Source organism: Sycon ciliatum, chromosome 12 (genome assembly GCF_964019385.1).
Source record: "Sycon ciliatum chromosome 12, ocSycCili1.1, whole genome shotgun sequence".
Taxonomy (NCBI): Eukaryota; Metazoa; Porifera; class Calcarea; order Leucosolenida; family Sycettidae; genus Sycon; species Sycon ciliatum.
The window spans coordinates 7500672-7522799 of NC_088654.1; the positions used below are offsets into that span (position 1 = coordinate 7500672).

General features: G+C 44.7%; 2 protein-coding genes across 2 annotated transcripts; both read left to right on the forward strand.

The window, feature by feature from the left end:
- Positions 1-11705: 11705 nt before the first annotated feature.
- LOC135827923 (aspartate and glycine-rich protein-like) lies at positions 11706-12571 on the forward strand. Its single transcript, XM_065340360.1, has 2 exons — positions 11706-11798; positions 12038-12571. The coding sequence occupies exons 1-2, from the start codon at positions 11706-11708 to the stop codon at positions 12569-12571; spliced, it is 627 nt and encodes a 208-aa protein (XP_065196432.1).
- A 5194-nt stretch (positions 12572-17765) lies between these two features.
- Positions 17766-19859, forward strand: LOC135828692 (RNA-binding protein with serine-rich domain 1-like). The gene is made up of 2 exons (XM_065341113.1): positions 17766-18291; positions 18775-19859. The coding sequence occupies exon 2, from the start codon at positions 18847-18849 to the stop codon at positions 19318-19320; it is 474 nt and encodes a 157-aa protein (XP_065197185.1). The 5' UTR covers positions 17766-18291; positions 18775-18846; the 3' UTR covers positions 19321-19859.
- Positions 19860-22128: the final 2269 nt, after the last annotated feature.

Genomic DNA, 22128 nt, shown 5'->3' on the forward strand with positions numbered 1-22128 from the left:
TGGCTCTGCTGTAGTACAGGCATCCAACAGCAAATACGAAAGAATAAGAATAATAAGAATGGACTCAGATGGAGAGCCAAGGTTTAATTTATACAAAAGGGAAAGACCAAGGAACTACAAGTTACGCTATACTGTCCACTAACACCACCAGTTGCTAAACCTTTCCCTCCTTATGTTATTTCTATAACTTAGAACCTTCCAAATTGGAAGGCTGTTTGAGTGCGCATCCAAGATGTGCTAGAGCTGTTAGCCAGTTAGTTGTAGAACGTCAGTACCGTCGGTCAGTGTCGTGCAATGTTATCGCATGAGCTGATTGTTTAGTAACTGGTGGTGTTAGTGGACAGTATAGCGTAACTTGTAGTTCCTTGGTCTTTCTCTTTTGTATAAAACAATAATGATAATAATAATTTAATAATAGCAATGAAAAGTATGAATGCCGCAGACATCACCACGCAACATGACAATTTGTTCAAGGTTTGGTTTTGTGTGTTTCCAAAATCGATTTTCACGTTCCGATCATCAGTGGAAATACGGAACTAAAGAGATCAAGGGAAAAACAAAGGTTAAAAATCCAAAGAAGTGTGACACATGACGGGTAACTTGTGGTAAGTTTTACAAAAAGTGAGAACTAAAATAAAGAGTAAGTGTGACAAACGGGCATGAACAGTGCAGAAACAACTCATGAACACGGGGTGCAAACTCACGAAAATAACCTAAGTGCTAAAACATGTTCTTGTCATGTTGCGTGGTGATGTCTGCGGCATTCATACTTTTCATTGCTATTATTAAACTTTTATCTCCACGTAGATTATTTGGATAATAATAATAATAATAATAATAATAATCTTCACTAGTTTGAGGGAAAGAGACAAACGGGAAAAGTCTGAAGAAAAAATTGACTGTCACCACCAGGACTCGAACCAGGGACCCTCGCTTGTAGCTAGCGATGCTCTAACCACTGAGCTATGGTGTAGTCGTCATCACCGTCTTTGCTAATTCGTTTCAAATTCAATGTATCCCTTAGTTGTCGTCACCCGTCCTCTATAGTTTTACCTCGTTCTGGCGCCCATTTCCTTAAATCCCCTCTCTTCAGTTTATCTGTGGAATGGAACAAACTTCCAGAACACATCCGCTGCGTTCAGTCCTCTGTCAATTTTCGCATTGCTCTAAAGGCTCATTACTCACAGCATAGATATTCTCTGACTGGAATTCCGAACTTTTCCGTTTGAGAATTTTTTTTCCTTAAAATTAATCCTTGCTGGGTTTTTTCATCTAAATGTCCCGCTATTATCTGCAGAGGTGATTTCTTCCCTCGTCGATTTCTTTCCTGCTTTTATACCTCGATATTTAGGTACTTGTTTCCCTTCATCCCATGCTTCATCTTCCACTCTCCTCTCCCCCATTTCCCCATTTTTCTTGCGATATTTATGTGGGAGACTTCCGTGATAAGCATCCATTTGCTTTTGGAGAATCCTTTTAAATAAATACAATACAATACACAGCAGAGACTGTTCAACATTCTCTTCAGACTTCGTAACTCACACTTCCTGTGAATCCACACAGGCGGGTGGGACGCAGCCCTCACTGTACCCACACACTTCACGTACACTCTAGCACGCGGGGAGCCCCAAGTCATAAAATCTTCACTAGTTTGAGGGAAAGAGACAAACGGGAAGATAATAATAATAATAATAATAATAGCAATGAAAAATATCAATTGTGCACTCATAATCATGTATAAACAATTAAAATGAAACAATTCCAGAACGTTTTCGTGTGACCATCATCAGTGGAACATCGTCACATAGTAAGAATCACTCACAGCTGCCACATTCATCTACTGCTACCATTCTCAGATACACTGCAAAGGTTCACACTACACGCGTTATGCATAACCGCTAGCTGTGCTGCATTCTCACGCTTCTTTTCATGTTACTCTAGCTATATAACTGGTTGTTTTAGTGATTCTTACTATGTGACGATGTTCCACTGATGATGGTCACACGAAAACGTTCTGGAATTGTTTCATTTTAATTGTTTATACATGATTATGAGTGCACAATTGATATTTTTCATTGCTATTTTACGACTGTTGTCTCCTCGTCGGTTATTTAAATAATAATAATAATAATAATAATAATGATCAACGCAATAAATAGAGTAAGCTGCGCACTCAGTATAAACACCATTAGCAAAACATGTTTCCATGTAAATATAGAAGCTTGTTTCATGAAAACAAGTTTTGCTAATGGTGTTTGTACTGAGTGCGCAGCTTGCTCTATTTATTGCGTTGATTACATTTTTATCTCCACGTAAGCTTTTTGATAATAATAATAATAATAATAATAATAATAATAATAATAATAATAATAATAATAATAATTTTACAAGAAGTCGGAGGCGGATAATACTTTAATAACGAAGGTACGTGTTGGGTCGTAAGTATCCACGCAAACACACATCCAGTCAAAATAAGGCACTTGTCAAAGTATCCGAACGTTTTCGGTCCCTTCTCATCAAGGATTATGCAGGGAATGGCTCAAGTTGGAAAGACTAAAACTTATATAGCGTAAAGATATGAGATAACAACACTCGTGACAAGGTGGAAAATTATCAAGTTCAGCACGACACAAAACTATAAGCTTTAGTCTTTCCAACTTGAGCCATTCCCTGTATAATCCTTGATGAGAAGGGACCGAAAACGTTCGGATACTTTGACAAGTGCCTTATTTTGACTGGATGTGTGTTTGCGTGGATACTTACGACCCAACACGTACCTTCGTTATTAAAATAATAATAATAATAATAATATTTTGGAACTCGGATGTTGAGCCATAAATAAATGTAAAAGAGAAAAGGACACATGGTTACGAGTTAAGAGTCTCCATCACTGTAACATGATACTATATACAGTCAGAAAGTGAGGAGTACTGTAGGAGTTTGGCTTTCGGCTTGTACAATTCGTTTTCGCAAAGCTTCCCCTTCTTTACTTATCTTTGATATTTATGACCCACCCAAGTTGGGTGGTGTGCTGCTTTGCTGCTTTGAATTGTAGTTAGACCGCTTTGTCAAATATCGTACTGGTCTCGTCATCGTCCAGTAACAATCGACATTCTTTGTTCCGTTGGGACTGTAGCTTTTTGCTCGTTTTCGTTGCGCTTGCCTTCCCCTCTTTGGTCTTTCCATAACCTTGAACCTTCCAAGTTGGAAGGCTGTCGGTTAGCGCTACGGAGATGTGTTGAAGTTAGGTGTCAGGACGTCGAATGTCTCAGTACTCTGTCAGTTTTGTGCCTAGTTATTGCACTTTCTGACTGTATATAGTATCATGTTACAGTGATGGAGACTTACTCTTAACTCGTAACCATGTGTCCTTTTCTCTTTTACAATAATAATAATAATAATAATTTGAAACTCGGATGTTGAGCCATAAATAAATGTAGAAGAGAAAAGGACATATCGATACGAGCTAAGAGTAACTCTCCATCACTGTAACATGATACTATATACAGTCAGAAAGTGCAATACTAGGCACAAAACTGACAGAGTACTGAAACATTCAACGTCCTGACACCTCTTTGGTCTTTCCATAACCTTGAACCTTCCAAGTTGGAAGGCTGTCGGTTAGCGCTACGGAGATGTGTTGAAGCTAGGTGTCAGGACGTTGAATGTTTCAGTACTCTGTCAGTTTTGTGCCTAGTATTGCACTTTCTGACTGTATATAGTATCATGTTACAGTGATGGAGAGTTACTCTTAGCTCGTATCGATATGTCCTTTTCTCTTCTACAATAATAATAATAATTATTATTAATAATAATAATAATAATAATAAGCAATGAATATAACTAAATGCGCACTCATATCACAACCATGGGCATGAATAATGTATTCCAGAACGTTTTCTTGTCACAATTATCAATGGAATTCGTGACTAAAGAGAATGATGAAACTACAATAGGATTTATACACTTGGAGTGAAACAGCACGCAGAAATCGGGAACAAACATTAATGTAAACGAAGACGAACACTGTGTCTTATCTTCATTATCAGCGAGTACCGGTACGCCGGACGCATACAACCGCAACTCACCAAAGCTGAGAAGGAGCAAACGGCTGGCGGCAGCTCGGTTTGCAGAGGTGACTTGAAAGATGCATCGAAACTCTCCGGATATGGATGATGCCAGCGGAAGAGTTGACGACTGTCAGGTGTTTGGCAATGGCAAGGGAAGACCGGTCAGGAAGAGAACGCGACGGCAGCTGGAGGAGGAGTGTGGAAGCGACGTGTGCAGTGACGATGAGGAACCCGGTGGTCAGTTGCTGGGAGAGCCGACGACAGGTGAAGGTGGCAGCGATGATGAAGAGGACGATGACGATGATGACGATGATGGTGCAGATGGTGTGAAGGACGGTGGCGGTCAGAAACCAAGTGAAGGCGGAGGCGGTGAGAAGAAGAAGAATACATTGGCAATAAAATTGCATTTGTTGTCTAACCCCGTGTGTCGTGAAAGTTATGATGATTCTTGGTTCAGTGTTGTTCGTTCTGCAAGTAGTTTCAAGCAGTTGAAAGTTCTAGAAGCAGTCTACATTCGCATTCGTGATCCAAATCTTTGTAAACAAAAAGAAAATGTCACCGCACTTACGCTATTCCAGTAAATTCGCACTCACACACACTTGCACATGCATGTCCATTGTCACACTGCACTTGCTGAATTTCCTATCATTTCTCACTGCACCTATAGTTTATTACCTGTGCAAATTGTTCCTAGGTTTGTGCTATTTTTCTTACTATGCTTGTATCCTCGCTGTTTCACTCCAAGTGTATAAATCCTATTGTAGTTTCATCATTCTCTTTAGTCACGAATTCCATTGATAATTGTGAAAAGAAAACATTCTGGTATACATTATTCGTCCCCATGGTTGTGATATGAGTGCGCATTTAGTTATATTCATTGCATTATTTTAAAAGATTATTGTCTCCACGTCGCCTTTTTACAATAATAATAAGAATAATAACAGCTACTAACTCGTCGCAATTAAGGGGGCAGATTGGTCTTAAATCCCTGAAAAGTCGAATTTTTAAATTCATATCGAGTGCTACATCAGTTGAAAGAGCATGAATAGCTGCAAAATTTCTGAAATTTTGTCTCGATCTGACCAGCCGTTCAACAGTTATGGCCAAAAATGTGGCCTTGCAAGGAAAGTTTTTTTGTTACGCGCTGTCAGTCCAAAAATCACGTTTTTTAGCCACGTATTGGGCTGCACGGCGGCGGGCGTCGTCCGCCGCCGTGCAGCAGGACTTTTGCCAGCACCCTCGTGACGTTACAGATATGTGGCTTGATTATTGTAGTTGACGTTGATTTAGTGACTTTGGCAAGTTTGAGTCGTGTCAAGAAGTCAGGTAGGATTCAGTACTAGGCGTCCTGGTGTGGCGCTGTGTCAATGGGAAAGCCAGCAGTGTCCTCCAGGACCTATTCTCACCATCAGCTGGCAGCACCACCCGGCACCAGGTTTCCAGGGGCCTCACTGTCCCCTCGGCACAGTCAGAAGCCGGCAGATCTCGCCTGGCCTTTCAGGCAGCCTTGGCCTGGAACGCTCTCCCAAGGAGTGTAAGGGAGATCAAGGCTGCCCAGCAATTTAAGCTTGCCTCCATCCCCTACACCTTGCAATGAATGCTCTGTCTGACTTTTCCCGTCCACACACCACGTCATTTACTCTTCTCTGCGTGCTTGTGCGCTTATGAACTCTTTGTGTTCCCTCTGTTGACGCTTCAAAATCGCTCTATTGACACTGCAAAATCGCTCTGTTGACGCTACAAAATTGCTTATCATCTCCCTCCCTCCCTCCCCCCCTCTCTCTCTCTCTCTCTCTCTCTCTCTCTCTCTCTCCCGTAGCTCTCTCCCTTTTGAAATTCGCTTCCATAGAATTGGGCACCATTGCCCGTTTGGCCTTGCGAAGCAAAATAAAAATCAACAACAACAACATACACCAAAATTACGGTCAATTGAATGCCATATGAAATTTATGGGTGGGCTGCCCCCTTAGGTTAATTGACTCTGCTGTAGTTCAGGCATCCAACAGCTAGCGCCTTGACAAATTGCACAAATTGTCTCCACTAACTCATCGCAATCAATTGGCTCTGCTGTAGTACAGGCATCCAACAGCTAGCGTCTTGACAAATTGCACACATTTCCCCCTCTAACTCGTCGCAATCAATTGGCTCTGCTGTAGTACAGGCATCCAACAGCTAGCGCCTTGACAAATTGCACACATTGCCCCGACTATGCTATAGTCATCTAGCGCTCAGCTTCACACAATCCCCAACCAGCAAGTTGGCCCATAGATTACACACAAGGGGTCCCCCTAAGCCTTACACTTGTTTCCGCCTGTATCCACCTTAAATTCCCATTATGCTGTGACCAGTCTGCATTGAATAATTGTTTGCCTGATGATTGCACACTGTGCATGAAACTCACAGTAACAAAACACTACGAATGATCCATTGTTTGTTGACATGACTGTGTCATTGCTTCCCCCAAGAAATTGGATTTTGAGCACTTTTTCTGCAGCTGCAGGCATAGTCTTACTGAGTATATATGATTATTATAATTATGATTTCGATCTTGTGGAGGACTCTCAATAGGACGCACTTGCCCTGGTTAGCTAAATTATGCTTTGCCCTCTACTTCTGGTAGTTTGAGCATTCTCAGCGCTAGTACATCGAGCTGTCCTAGTGTCTGTGGTTCTCGTAGTCATGGCTGACAGTTCAATCCTATTTTAAGCTCGGAGTTGCACTGATGAGGCCTCATTGGCCAAAACAGTCTGGCTGTCTGCAACATTGATTACATGTATATAATTATATCGCTCCTGCTCTTGCAGTAGTTGAGCACTCTCATGTGAGGTTGTGCATTTGCTGTTTGCATAACGCAGAGCTCACTGACTTGTCAGGTTGAGCACTCTGGCAAGGTACGTACGGGCCTGATTTAAATCTGGCTTTGGAAATTACTTACAAGTATATTTTTTCATTGCTATCTGGTTCGGCCTCATTTCCTCTGTACTGCGCTGATGAGTTCACAAAGAACGAAACAGCATGCTGTCCGCAGATTGAGTATATAAAGAGAGGGAGATAATATTAATATCTCCCTCTCTCTCTCTTCTCTCTCTCTCTCTCTCTCTCTCTCTCTCTCTCTCTCTCTCTCTCTCTTTCTCTTTTTCTATATCCGGCTCTCTCTATCTCTCTATCTCGTTCTCTACCTCTATTTCTCTCTCTATCGGTGTCTTTCTCTCCCCCCCTCCTCTCTCTCTCTGGCTCGCTGTCCTCTCTCTCTCTCTCTCTCCCTCCTCTTTCCCCTCTCTTTCTCTTCAATCTATAACAATACTGCGGGCCACACCGTTTGGATGCCAATCTCACCAAACGGGATACGCCCCCATACGAGAGGTCCTGAAAGGACAGGTAGACAGAAAGAATGCAGGAAGGAATATGCCATACTCTGGATCGCCATAGTTTGGTACTTGGTGCTGGTATTTTCTGCGTGTTGGTGCCGGTTAGTTTCGTGGAGGGCTTTCACATCTTTGCCATGTGCATAACTCTGTGCAGACAATGATCATGGCACGCGGACAGCGGAATCAATATGGCCGACATCATGTGTCCCGTAGATTCAAGGGTTGAGTGGAGTTGAAACCAACATGCCTGTCCTGTGTGGACATGTGAATTACAATCTATGTGGAAGAAGTCTGTAAGCCAGTATGTGGAAGAAGGCTGTAGAAAATGGGGAGAATAACGTTATCAAACATTACTGCGCACCAGCTGTGAGAAAGTGGGCTTGTGTGCTGTAATTGCAACTTTGTGTTACAAGGAGGAAAACTTCCTTCTGCCAGCGGAGAGGGCTCAACATAATAATGTGGAGTCGCCTGATGATTGCATTGAGCAGGAAACTCTAAGTTGCGACAATTCTGTAAACCTCCGTTGTCCCTTTTGTGTCTAATTATAACATTAATACTTAATGCAATGAATAAAACTATAGGCGCACTCACATCACAATCAGAGCAACGAATAAATTGTTCCAGAACATTTTCCTGTCTCAATTAGCGGTGGAAACTCGTAACTGAAGATAAAAATAGCAATAGGATTTATACACCTGGGGTGACAAAAACACGGATACAAGTAAGAAATTGAATTGAACTGTACTCAGTGACTTTTTATATTTTACAGGCTACGTTTTATTATTATTATTATTATTATTGTAAAGCTTTCCTTTTGATCTTGTCTCTTATTGTTGTGACCTTTCCACAATAATTGTGTTGCATTGTCAAAAAAATTCTAAGATAAAAAAAAATAAAAAAAGATTCAAGTAAGAAATGGACTGAAGGTAAAGTAAGAAAGTAGCACATACTTTATGATAAGAGTACAATACCCTGGTAAGTGATAAATATGTAGGTGAGACTACGATAGGATGTTCGGGGAAGTTAGCACTTTATAATGTGCCGATGTACGGGTAACCGTGGTGAGTGTGGAAAATTACTGGAATGGTGTAAGTGCGGTAACATTATCTTGTTGTTTGCACAGGTTTGGATCACGGATACGAATGTACATTGCTTCTGGGACATTCAACTGCTCGAAACTGCTAGCAGACCTCGTTCAGGGCTCGCTGTGTTCATCGCAGTTGAGCTTTGGTGCTTGGACCTGGTTTACATTTTAATATAATGCTTTATTGTTCGCTGGATCTCCTTGTGATCGGTTCCGCCAGCAACTCTGAGCTCCGCTGAAGAGATCCAACAAGTCCGAAAATTTGGATATCCGCGGATTTAGTGTGCTCATGTACATATGTACAATATACATGTACATGAATACTTTCTACTCAAGAAGTACTTGATTCGTCTCCGGGCAAAACTTCCGTAGCCTCTTCGAACCTCAAGTGGCCTATTGAAAAGGATCGAGCCTGTAATTATTATGTAGAGTCAATATTGGATCATTCGTTTTTCCCACAATGCACCATCACGCTGGCCTTGGCGCACAAATAGCCCTGCTACTCATGGTCACTACATAAAGCACAGATACAATAAAACCTGTAGCTAAAGAGTAAAGACCATCGTGACTAGCGACCAGCCTGGTACTACAGACCACTTTGCCAGGCACGGACGGTCTCACATTCATAATAATGGTTGTTCTGTGCAAACCTCTAACTAAAGGACCACCTGCCACTAAACTTCGGACCGCTTTTTCTGGCCCAAAGGGATGGTCGTTAGTCACAGGTTTTACTGTGCAGGGACAACCGTGGGCAGGGTATGTGTATGAATGCCTTTGGTTTGGACACACTGACATGAAATATTTCCCTCAAGTTGTCTGGCCGTTCCATTGCAGCAGGCATGCTGCATGATTTCAGATTCTTCGCTTTCAATCCAGTATGGTGAGCTGGCCAAGGTAAATACTGTGCTATAATTTTTTTATCAACCCTTTATTGGCCGATGAAAATGTTTGGAAGTTTGTTGTTCCAACGAGGAACACACGCTTCCTGCCGAACTTGACACTTGACTGACTCACGACTGCCATCAGTGGGGACAAATACTAAGAAGGCGATAATAACAATTATTTTTCTCAATTTTCACAATGGTCCATAGGCCATAGCCGATCAGGAAAGAAATAATCCAAATTATTAGAATACAAGTATCCTCCTTTGCTGATGTTGTGTCTTCCACGCCGCACCTGGTATGTCTTTCCTGCTCTTGCGGCAGCCGAGCACGTGGGGTGGTTGGTTCCTTTGCTTTTAGCGTTGTGCGGAGCTGGAAGCAGCAGGATTTTTCCAGCCGTGCTGCGATCCACAGTTAATTGACAAAGCCCAGTTTTAGCACTCTCGCTAGGTACGTTCGGGCCTGGTTTAAATCTGGCTGTTGGAAAATCTTTCCATTACCATCCGGTTTGTTGTTGTTGTTGTTTGGCTTTATTTAGAGTGGAGTTCCAAGACAGGCCTAAACCTAATGACAATGGTCCCACTGATGATAAGAGAAAAGAAAAAATATATAAAAATAAGTTGACAAACAGAACAGAGAAGAAGATAAGTTAGATAACTAATATGAGCACGGCAGCAGGGAAACAAAAATCATAAGCACGGCAACCGGAAAGAAGGGAGTGAGTGTGAGAGAGAGAGAGAGAGAGAGAGAGAGAGAGAGAGAGAGAGAGGGAGAGAGAGAGAGAGAGAGAGAGAGAGAAAGAGAGAGAGAGAGAGAGAGAAAGAGGTAGTGAAGCAGATGAGTTCATCCTAGTTAGTAGTACGAAGGTTTCACCTCATTCTCTCTGTGCTGCGCTTATAAGTCCCCAAAGGACCAAGCCGTTCTGTCGGCAGATTGTATTTTTGATGTGCATGTAATTGTATCTTCTGTGCTTTGTTGTCGATTGAACTATTACTACCGGTACAAAATAGAGATGCAAGACTGAGAGTCCTCATTTCTTAAAGGTCGCTGACGTTCGACATTGGATATTCGCCGGTTTTCTTGGGGAATCATACCGCCATAGCATTTCAAACTGACGTCATTGTACTAGCTTTACACGAAGAAAAATGCCACCAGCACGTCAGGTACGAGAGGTGTATTGACCGTGACTGCCAAGTACAAAGTATAATGTTCGTATTTTACATCCTAGTTGCATTTCAGTTCCCACACCTTTGACTGTTGCTACATTGCTCGGCGACGTACCGACGGACGACGAAGTGTTGCTGCACCACACCTCATGCAGGGCGAATGTTGCATAGGGTACAGCTCCCTTACTGTTATTTGTCGCCGTGGTTGGCCACTGTCTTAACATTGGCCGGTGTTTCCACCGAGTCTTGAGATGTTGTAACAAAAAACCTAAATGTAAAGTACTGCAGTGTGCTACCTAGCCAGGAACTGACTGCTCATGGTGACAATGTTGCACTCTGCGTGCTCTTCTGCTAGCTCTTGCTAGGCCGGGAGCTGGGGCGCAGCAGAAATGTGTACAGATACACAGTGATGGCTTCGCATGTATCTCATACACACACACACCGACATGGACAGCAGAAATGGTCACAGAATACACAGTAATGGCTTCGCATGTATCTCATACACACACACCGACATTGACAGCAGAAATGGGCACAGAATACACAGTAATGGCTTCGCATGTATCTCATACACACACACCGACATGGACAGCAGAAATGGGCACAGAATACACAGTAATGGCTTCGCATGTATCTTGAACAAAAACAACTTTAAAACGGCTTGCCCTGACAGAGCATGTGACCTTAGCGGGAGTCTGCGGGACCCGTCTCACAAGTCTCTTGCACGTGAACAAAGCAGTGACACGCACGCTAGCACACATACACGCGCACACGCGCGCGCAGCGCAAATCGGTACAGACATACACATATACAGGACTGACTGTCCATGTCCAATGTACCGGCCATCGGACATGCCTAAGGTCCAGAGTTGCTTGCTCTGTTGCACCGGAGTCTGCGAGAAAGGGAGCCTTGGGGAAAGCCGCTGTACTCGATGGGCCACACCTTCATGAAGTAAAAATCAAGGTTCGATCTTAAGTAACACGACTCTCAACGTGTGCAGTAAATGTATAAAAAGCGTGATTTGTGTAGACAAAAACCATCATTCTACAGCTGAGTCTTTCAAAAAGAACAAAGGAGTTGACCTAAGAAAGCAGCGTTTACTTTGTACAGCTCTCTCTCTCTCTCTTTTCGTCAAGATGAAAGTTGCTTTCGTTCTGGCCTTGTGCCTATTGGTGGGTGCATGTGTCCACTCCAGTCCTTTGGACTTGTCTTCGCAGGATGTTGCTGAGGTAATTGAGAGGGGTGGGGAGCGGGGAAATCAGAAGATGCAATTACTAATGTCACACCTGTTGTCGTTGACATGTTCGGTCGCGGATAGTCTAAAGATTTTATTTGCAAGATTTTGAGATACATGTACGTGTGTACTAGTATACATTTTCTTGTTCAATGAAACAATACCTTCATTGAATAGATGGTTGCTAAAGGTCAAGATTAAGAGATACGTTGTTTGACTTGTTGTTTGCATTAGATTAACCAGGATGCTGTCCAGATCAATGAGCGAGGTGTGGCTGAGGAACGGGAGGCTCTCAATGACGAAGACATGGTGGCAGATGAGCTGTTTGATGACGAAGATGAAGATGCCATTGACGAGACCTATGAGCTGGAAACTGAAGACAACGAGAGTTGGTACAAGGGTAGAGGTGATGATATCGAGGTGCAATCTAGCGCCTCTGACAGTAATGAAAGGGATGGCGGTGACTCAAGCTCCGACGATGGCGGAAGTCGCGAGAGAAACCGCATAACTGCTAGCCGTCGACGCAGCAGCAACCGAATCCGCAGCAGCAGCAGCCCACGCGGCAGCAGTCGCCGCAGCAGCCGACGCAGCAGCCGCAACAGCAGCCGACGCAGCAGCCGACGCAGCAGCCGAGGCAGCAGCCGAGGCAGCAGCCGACGCAGCAGCCGACGCAGCAGCGGAAGCAGCAGCGGAAGCAGCAGCCGTCGTAGCAGCCGACGTAGCAATCGGAGATCTGGTAACCGTCGCTCATCCCGTAACAAGCACTAAGGCTACTACTAGTAGATTATCTCGCCATGGCAACGGGTAACTATGGTAGCGGACGGCCATCACCATGGAGCACTCATCATTGTAATGATCGTCCAAGTGACCTACGATGCATCACTGTAGCAATGGCGGAGTATCAGACACCAGAGCAGTCGAGCTGGCATGTATACCCGACGAGGGAAGTGAAGCAGTATAATGAGTTCCTATACTTACCATGCATTTGACTGCTGCTGAGTCTTCGCAGATTACCACAATCATAACAATCATAAGCCTATAAGCACAATACATTTACATCACACCACACATTAGTCATGACTCTCGTAGTAGGACATGCATCACCTTTCCTACGCTCCCGAATCTACTCCCCCATTCTTTCTTCTATACGGAGCATCACAGTTTATTTTGTTTGCGCTTCACCATAGAGGCGATATCAGGATACCAATTGTATGCTTGATTCTAACATAACCTGCTCACTATTAAGTATTTGTGCCTGGTAGTTAACACCGGTAGTGTAGTTCTCTGAATAGCTAGACTTCTTGTAGATTACCTCTCTCCCCCCCCCCTCCCCCCCACTTCTTCCCTTTGTAGTTACATTACTTCAAAGTATAAACAATAAAATAAGATTCCATCAACCTTAATTTCACTGGTCAAGATTGATGCTGCTGTAGCTGGCCCAGGGACCCGGAATCAGGGTCACACCCCACTGTGGGGCAACCTCCCCCCCCCCTTGCATAACCCAAGCACAGTACAGCTATACTAGCCGAATGTTTGAAAAGTTCTCAACGCGAGTAATCACACAACATGGGGTTGTGTTTCCACACAGGTTTTCACATGTGGTCCGAGGATCGACTTGTGATTAAGTTGTTTCCTGTTCCGTGATGGTGGTCCGTAGCCCCAGATGATAAGAATACTGCGTGAGGTTTTGTGCAGTGACTTGTTGTGGTCGGTCGGTACGTCGCGGAGCAATGTGGCGAGCACTGAGAGTGCCGCACTGAAATGCAAAGCCTCACCACCTGCCTGGCGCATTGCTACATGTAACGTCTTGTACTTTCTTGTGCAGCTGTTCTAGAATTTCATAGGACACTCTGTAGCGAGAACAATAGTCTATAGGGATACATTGGGCGCTTTCGATTACACGCATTTCGGTCAATTCTAGAATTAGTTATTGTTGATGCACAGTTCGATTACACAAAAAGTCACAAATTCCGTCGTTAGAATTGATTTTATCCAATTCCGTCGAATCCATCAATTCTGAAGAGAAGGCGGAATTTCTCTAATTCTGGCGCCAGAATTGCACTGTCGGTGTGTTACCGGTTTGGTCATGACTCAAGCGCGCGAAGAGCCTCCCTGGCCGGCGTGTGCGCGATGCTAGGTCCACGTGCGCGCGATCGATCGCAAGGGTGTACGTGATCTCTTTTTGCGATTCATCAATTTCGTTTGTGACATGACATGAATAAAATGCGTTGTGGATTCCAGTCGTTCGTTTACAAGGCTGGAATCCGCTCATTCTGGTCATTCCAGAATTAAAAAACCAGTTCCAGAATTGTGTAAACGTGTAATCGAAAGCGCCCATTGTATCTCTATTCAAAGAGTGTAATACGGTACTAATTGAAGTACGACTAGACTCTCGTACGCAGTAAACTCTTCTCCAGAGAAGGTGATTCTCATCAGGGGCTTTTCCGGATGCCCAAGATGATGAAAATCGTCTAAGGGAAAGCAAAGTTGCGTCCAATTCAGGGTATAACATTTCAGTGTACAATTCTACATAGAAATCAGCCGGCAAAGGGTTCAAGTTCGGTGACAGTCGTTATCAGAAATTCACCTGCTTTCTTTGAGTATCTTAGCACCATAACAATCTGGACTAACGTCATTACACTGGCTCTACACTGCGCATGAAGAAGTGTGCCATCAGCACATCTTGTGTAAAGACAAATGACAAAGACAGGCTAATGCTGCATCAAACGGGCGATTTTCACAGCCAGATACGAACCCTAGTGTCTGGTCGGTGGGGGGGGGGGGGGCATTCAGAGTACTGCCTCCAGTGTCTTTTGCAGATGTAGATGTCGACTTGAATATAATTATTGGTCCTGTACGCAAAGGCACACAATGAAAACCTTGGGCAAATTCCGTTGTGACTCAGAGTTTCATGGCTGAACCAATCACCAGACAACGAGCCCAAGGTTTTCATTGTGTGCCTTTGTGTACGCCGCTCTGCCTAAATCAGGTAATGAGCACTTTCGCAGAACCTATGCATACTGTCTCTGTAATTTGTGCCGTAGACTTAACGCGACCGACTGATATCCATGTACATGCAGAGGCCAATGTTCATGTTAACACATGGAGTATAATGAACTACGAACTACATTGCACAACATTGTACAGTGTACACGATTTTATCTCCAAGTCGCATTTCAGTGACGCAAATTCGGTTCTTGCTACATTGCTCCGCGACGTACTGACCCACTACAAAGTGTCACTAAATAACACCTCATGCAGTGTGAATGTTGCATCATTCTGCTGTGTGTGCTACGTTACTTCTAACTGATCATGACCTGACTGATCATGGTGACAACGCTGAGCTCTACGCGAGGTGTTCTGGTGCCTCTGTACAGACCGGGCGCACAGCAAAAATGGGTATAGACGCCCAGCATTGCACTGGACGTCTGGGGCTCTACCGGCCTGCCACTCAAATTTGGCAGCATGTACAATGTAGGCCACTGGTCCAGACTGTCGTTATATCCGCAGTCGTTATTAGCGAAGTTGACTGTACTGTGCCACCCTGTTCCTACCTTCCATGCTACGGTCCTTTTAAAACAACAAAAGAACAGATTGGAGATGTTCTTATGTGCTCGTATGGCCCGATTTCAGTCGGCGGAAGACTTTTAAAGAAGCCCGCTCGTGAACTGCGAGCTCTCTACGGACCTTCAAGTGTGACGTCTGCAATATCGACAACAATGGCAAGGAATGTGCTGGTGGTCGTTCGTGATTGTGTAAGTATGTACTTGAAGTTAGTATACACTGGGCATGCAAATGAAACTCAACAACAACATGCGTGCGCCTTTATTATAATGACATTGTGCTAGGGGGCGAATATGTGCATGCGTCCGAAACCAGGAATATGGGCGTGAGGAAGTTTACAAGTTCTGCGTGTTTCGTCCAACAGTTACACATTTTATAAGAATGATACTGGTAGGTCAGAACGGTCAACGATAGGCACAACACTGACTCATGTGGTATACATGTACTGACATTCAACGACCGGATGCTTAGCTGCATCACGTCTTGGAATGCGCCAACCAACAGCCTTCCAACTTGGAAGGTTCTCAGTTAACTTAAGGGAGGTTGAGCGCACACAAGACGAAAAGAAGCTAAACATCACAACGGACTAAGAATGTTAGCTATGACAAGATGATAACGAAGGACGAAGAACCACAGCACAGAACCGCCACGGCTGGCTTCAAGAACGCGAAACAACGACCACCCAACTTCGAAGGCTCATGTTATCGGAGGTAATCAAAGAGGGGAAGTTACGCGAACACGAAACAAAACTGACTGGACGGCACTATCTCCTCGTACAGTACTACATGTACGTGCAGAATGGAACTTGTGGGGGACAAAATCGAAAAACTAAGAAATTAGCTTGCGCTGCCTGAGAGTGCAACGGTAGCGGGACCCGTCTCGCAAAACTCCTGCACGCGCACAATGCACACACACACACACACACGCACACGCGCTTGGGCGCAAACAGGTGCAAATAAACATGTACATTTACGTGTACCCATCATCGGGCATGCCTAAGGTCCAGAGTTACTTGCTCTGTTGCACCGGAGTCTGCGAGAAAGGGAGCCTTGGGGAAAGCCGCTGTACTCGATTGGCCACACCTTCATGAAGTAAAAATCAAGGTTTGATCTAAAGTAACACGACTCTCAACGTGTGCAGCAAAATGTATAAAGGCGCGATTTTTGTAGACAAAAACCATCATTCTACAGCTGAGTCTTTCAAAAGGTACTTGGTACAGCTCTCTGTCTCTCTTTTCGTCAAGATGAAGGTTGCTTTCGTTCTGGCCTTGTGCCTGTTTGTGGGTACATGTGTCCACTCCAGTCCTTTGGACTTGTCTTCGCAGGATGTGTCTGAGGTAATTGGAGAGGGGTGGGGAGCGGGGAAATCAGAAGATGCAATTACTAAGGTCACACCTGTTGACATTGACATGTTCGGTCACGGATAGTCTAAAGATTTTATTTGCAAGAGTTTGAGATACATGTCCATGTGTATACATTTTCTTATTCAATGAAACGATACCTTCATTGAATAGATGGTTGCTAAAGGTCGAGATTAAAGGGGAAGTATACCCTAAAATCAAATTTTCACCAGTTGTAGTCTTCTGGGTGCTGAGTCGAATGGTCTTGGTCCGAGGAAGCTGCGACGCTCCCTTCCTACTTGAATCCCAATCGAACTCGCGCACTTCCACCGAAACTGGGTGACTGCGCCCTACGAGATGGGGATTTGTATGCAAAATGTCACTAAAAGCGCCATTTCGTTCTTATAAAAGCACGGATGACCGCGATTGGCCCATATGTTGTAGTCTTTTGGACGCCGAGTCGACTGGTTTTGGTCCGAAAAGACTGCGATGCAGCGTTCCTCCTTTATTCCCAATCGAACATGGTTGAACAAGCGGTCACGTGCTCCTGGGTGCCCAAATCACCTGGTCACCGCGCCAGCAGGCGACAACTTTCACACCAAGGTTCAACTCGGGTTCAACTCGAGTGACAGGACTGTACCCAAAAAAGGTCAAACAGGCTAGTAAGTTGTACCCTGCAGGCACGGTGACCAGCTGACTGGTGTACGCAGGAGCACGTGACCGCTTGTTCAACCATGTTCGATTGGGAATAAAGGAGGAACGCTGCATCGCAGCCTTTTCGGACCAAAACCAGTCGACTCAGCGTCCAAAAGACTACAACATATGGGCCAATCGCGGTGATCCGTGCTTTTATAAGAACGAAATGGCGCTTTTAGTGACATTTTGCATACAAATCCCCATCTCGTAGGGCGCAGTCACCCAGTTTCGGTGGAAGTGCGCGAGTTCGATTGGGATTCAAGTAGGAAGGGAGCGTCGCAGCTTCCTCGGACCAAGACCATTCGACTCAGCACCCAGAAGACTACAACTGGTGAAAATTTGATTTTAGGGTATACTTCCCCTTTAACCCTTTGTGTACCAGCCCCATCTCGAACCGTACCATATGGTACGGTTCGCTGCACTCCAATCAAGCGCGCCGTTCCCCGCCGCCGTAGCTCCGATCGAGCCGCGGTTTTTTGCGCTTGACAGCTGAGATCCCACTGAAAATTTTGATGTATGATATGGGTAGGTTGCCATTTGAAAGTATGGAGAACGAACGCGTTCAAAAGTATGCTTTTCAGCGCAAATAATTGTCGCTGTTTCGATCGTGTTCTCGCTCAGTTTCTCTGCTTGTAGCGAAGATGTAGCTTGTTCTAGGTCATGTCGACGTCTTCTAGACGTGGTGGACGATTGGAGAGATCGGCTGTGGCGATATCATCGCTGAATGCGACTCGAAATTGAAAATTTGTATCGCTGATCCCATCGCAGTATTCGCTCTCAAAACAGGAGCGAGAGGGAGGGCAGCGATGGCCTAAAATCGTCAAGGCAGGCGTAATTCACCAGCCAGCGACTGCTTCTTATCCTCTCTTTCACTTACCTTACGCTGGATGTGAGTAGATGAAGAAAAATATAGATTTCGAATCTGACACAAGAATTCAAAATTTGCAATTTTGAACCAATTGTGTTACCTCAAATGTGTGACAATATGACCATATCCCTGGTATGTTGTTGCTCTTCATGCACTGAGACAACGCTTATGAGGTTTTTTTTGTCCCTATGTTCCCAGTACATGAGCACAAGCTAATTCTCAGTCTATTTTTTTGTGATACCCTGGTTGGTCAGAAATATGCACAATTGGCGCATATCTTTGGTATTCCACCTATGGCTTTCATATACTACTGCATGCTGTACCAATATCCATGCATACCTGGGTATAGTGATACATATGGAGTCAGGAAAACACAACTTGCATATACAAAAGTCGTCTAGAATTCATACCATGGTTGCTTCTTTGGCTGCGATAGCCCCTTACATACATTAGATGGCTGGTACATAAAGGGAGATGCGCTGTTTGATTTGTTGTTTGCATTAGATTAACCAGGATGCTGTCGAGATCAGTGAGCGAGGTGTGGCCGAGGAACGGGAGGCTCTCAATGGCGAAGACATGGTGGCAGATGAGCTGTTTGATGACGAAGATGAAGATGCCATTGACGAGACCTATGAGCTGGAAACTGAAGACAACGAGAGTTGGTACAAGGGTAAAGGTGATGATATCGAGGTGCACTCTAGCGCCTCTGACAGTAATGAAAGGGATGGCGGTGACTCTAGCTCCGACGATGGAGGAAGTCGCGAGAGAAACCGCGTAACTGCTAGCCGTCGACGCAGCAGCAACCGAATCCGCAGCGGCAGCAGCCCACGCGGCAGCAGTCGCCGCAGCAGCCGACGCAGCAGCCGCAACAGCAGCCGCAACAGCAGCCGCAACAGCAGCCGCAACAGCAGCCGACGCAGCAGCCGACGCAGCAGCCGACGCAGCAGTGGAAGCAGCAGTGGAAGCAGCAGCGGAAGCAGCAGCCGTCGTAGCCGCCGACGTAGCAATCGGAGATCTGGTAACCGTCGCTCGTCACGTAACAAACACTAAGGGTACTAGATTCTCTAGCCATGGCAACGGGTAACTATGGTAGCGGACGGCCATCACCATGGAGCACTCTTCATTGTAATGATCGTCCAAGTGACCTACGATGCATCACTGTAGCAATGGCGGAGTAACAAACACCAGAGCAGTCGAGCTGGCATGTATACCGGACAAGGGATGTGAAGACGTACTCTGAGTTCCTATACGTACCATGCATTTGACTGCTGCTGAGTCTTCGCAGATTACCACAATCATAACATAAGCCTTTAAGCACAATACATTTACATCACATCACACATTAGTTATGACTCTCGTAGTATGATATGTTTCACCTTTCCCACGCTCCCGAATCCACTCCCCCATTCTTTCTTCTATACGGAGCATCACAGTTTATTTTGTTTGCGCTTCACCACAAAGGCGATATCAGGATACCAATTGTAAGCTCGATTTTAACATCTCCTACTTACTATTGAGTATTTGTGCCTGGTAGTTTACACCGGTAGTGTAGTTCTCTGAATAGCTAGACTTGTTGTAGGTAACCTCTCTTTTCCCAACGTCTTCCCTGTGTAGTTACATTACTTCAAAGTATAAACAATAAAAAATTCCATCAACCTAAATTTCACTGGTCAAGATTGATGCTGCAGTAGCTGGCCCAGGGACCCGGAATCAGAGTCGCACCCCTCTGTGGGGCAACCCCTCCCCCCTCCCCCTGCATAATCCAAGCACAGTACAGCCATACTAGCCGAATGTTTAAAAAGGTCTCAACGCGACTTATCACACAACATGGGTTTTTTCACTTGTGGTCCGAGGATCGACTTGTGATTAATTTGATTCCTGTTCCGTAATGGTGGTCCGTAGCCCCAGATTATAAGAACACTGCGTGAGGTTTTGTGCAGTGACTTGTTGTGGTCGGTCGGTACGCCGCGGAGCAATGTGGCGAGCACTGAGATTGCCGCACTGAAATGCAGAGCCTCACCACCTGCCTGGCGCATTGCTACATTTAACGTCTTGTACTTTTCTTGTGCAGCTATTCTAGAATTTCATAGTATACTCTGTAGGAAGACAAATAGTCTATAGGGATACATTGTGTCTCTATTCAAGGAGTATAATGCTACAAATTGAAGTACGACTAGACTCTCGTGCGCAGTAACCTCTTCTCCAGAGAAGGTGATTCTCATCAGGGGCTTTCCCGGATGCCCAAGATGATGAAAATTGTCTCAGAGAAACCAATGTTACGTCCAATGTAAGGCAAAACATATTTGAGTGTACAATTCTCAACATACATAGAGTTCAGTTGAAGCACTCTCATGTGGAGTAGGCCCTTTGCTGTTTGTATTATGCAGAGCTCACTGACTTTTCAGTTTGAGCACTCTGACAAGGTACATGTACGTTCGGGCCTGGTTTCAATCTGGCTTTGGAAATATATTTTTCATTCCTATCAGGTTCGGCCTCATTTTCTCTGTGATGCGCTGATGAGTCCACAAAATACGAAACAGGTCTATCCGCAGATCGAGTAGAGTTCAATCGGCAAAGGGTTCAAGTTCGGTGACGTTCGCTATCGGAAATTCATAATATTCTTTCTTGGAGTATCTCAGCACCATAACAATCTGGACTGACGTCATTGCACCGGCTCTACACTATGCATGAATCAATATGCCATCAGCACATCTTGTGTAAAGCCAAATGACAAAGACAGGCTAATGCAGTACTAAACGGGCGATTCGCACAATCAGATACGAACCCTAGTGTCTGGTCGGTGGGGTTGCATTCAGAGTACTGCCTCCAGTTTCGTTTGTAGATGTCGACTTGAACGAAATATCATAATTAATTTGTACTGTAGACTGAACTTGACCGAATGATATACAGTCATGTACATGTACATTATGTTAACATTGTCGCATGCATTATGAACTGCGAACTACAGTGCTGGCAACTAAAATCCGACCCCTGAGCGATGCGTTCACATTCTAGCGGTCTTTATTATTTTCGTAGTTTTACTATACTGTGTTGGGTCTTTGCGATGTGAGCGCACCACCGCTCAGGGGTCGGATTTCAGTTGCCAGCACTGTACATTGTACATGACACGATTGTATCACCAAGTCGCATTTCATTGACGCAAATTCAATTCTTGCCACATTCCTCGGCGACGTACTGACCTACTACGAAGTGTCACTACACAACACCTCGTGCAGTGTGAATGTTGCATCATTCTGCTTTGCGTGCACCGTAACAGTCGCTATCACTCTCTCTCTCTGTATTGACTCCCATTGATTTTCACTATACCTAAGCAGTCAAATATTCCTGCATATTTCACTCCCTTGGGCTATATTGACTGCTTATATTTGACTGCTTATGGGTTGCGTAGTTGAACGGTGCCTAGTGCAGCATGGTCACTGTATGAGTAGGTGATGGTGCAACGGTTGTGCAATCATAAAACCGGGATTCATGAGGTTATCGTTGGAATTAGGAATACAGACTGTTTGTCGTGATATAGACTTCGTACTTGGTCAGGATAGGAAATAAAACCTCGTAAAAGACCTCGGCTTCGCTTCGGTCTTTTACTGGGCTTTATTTCCAATATTGACCTCGTACTCAGTCAATATTGGATACTTACTGCTAACTAAGCTTGAACTGAGTGGTCATGATTCATGGTGACGACGCTGAGCTCTACGCGAGGTGTTCTGGTGCCTCTGTCCAGACCGGGCACACAGCAAAAATGGGTATGGACACCCAGCATTGCACTGGGCCTCTGCCGCTCTGGGGCTCTACCGGCCTGCCACTCAAATTTGGCAGCATGTATGTGTAAAACTGGTC

What these genes read in the sequence shown, in the direction of transcription:
- LOC135828692 (XM_065341113.1), top strand. Translation starts at nt 18,847, where the DNA reads ATGGTGGCAGATGAGCTGTTTGATGACGAAGATGAAGATGCCATTGAC.
- LOC135827923 (XM_065340360.1), top strand. Translation starts at nt 11,706, where the DNA reads ATGAAAGTTGCTTTCGTTCTGGCCTTGTGCCTATTGGTGGGTGCATGT. An exon ending in CTTCGCAGGATGTTGCTGAG is followed by an intron (nt 11,799 to 12,037) that starts GTAATTGAGAGG and finishes TGTTTGCATTAG; the next exon opens with ATTAACCAGGATGCTGTCCA.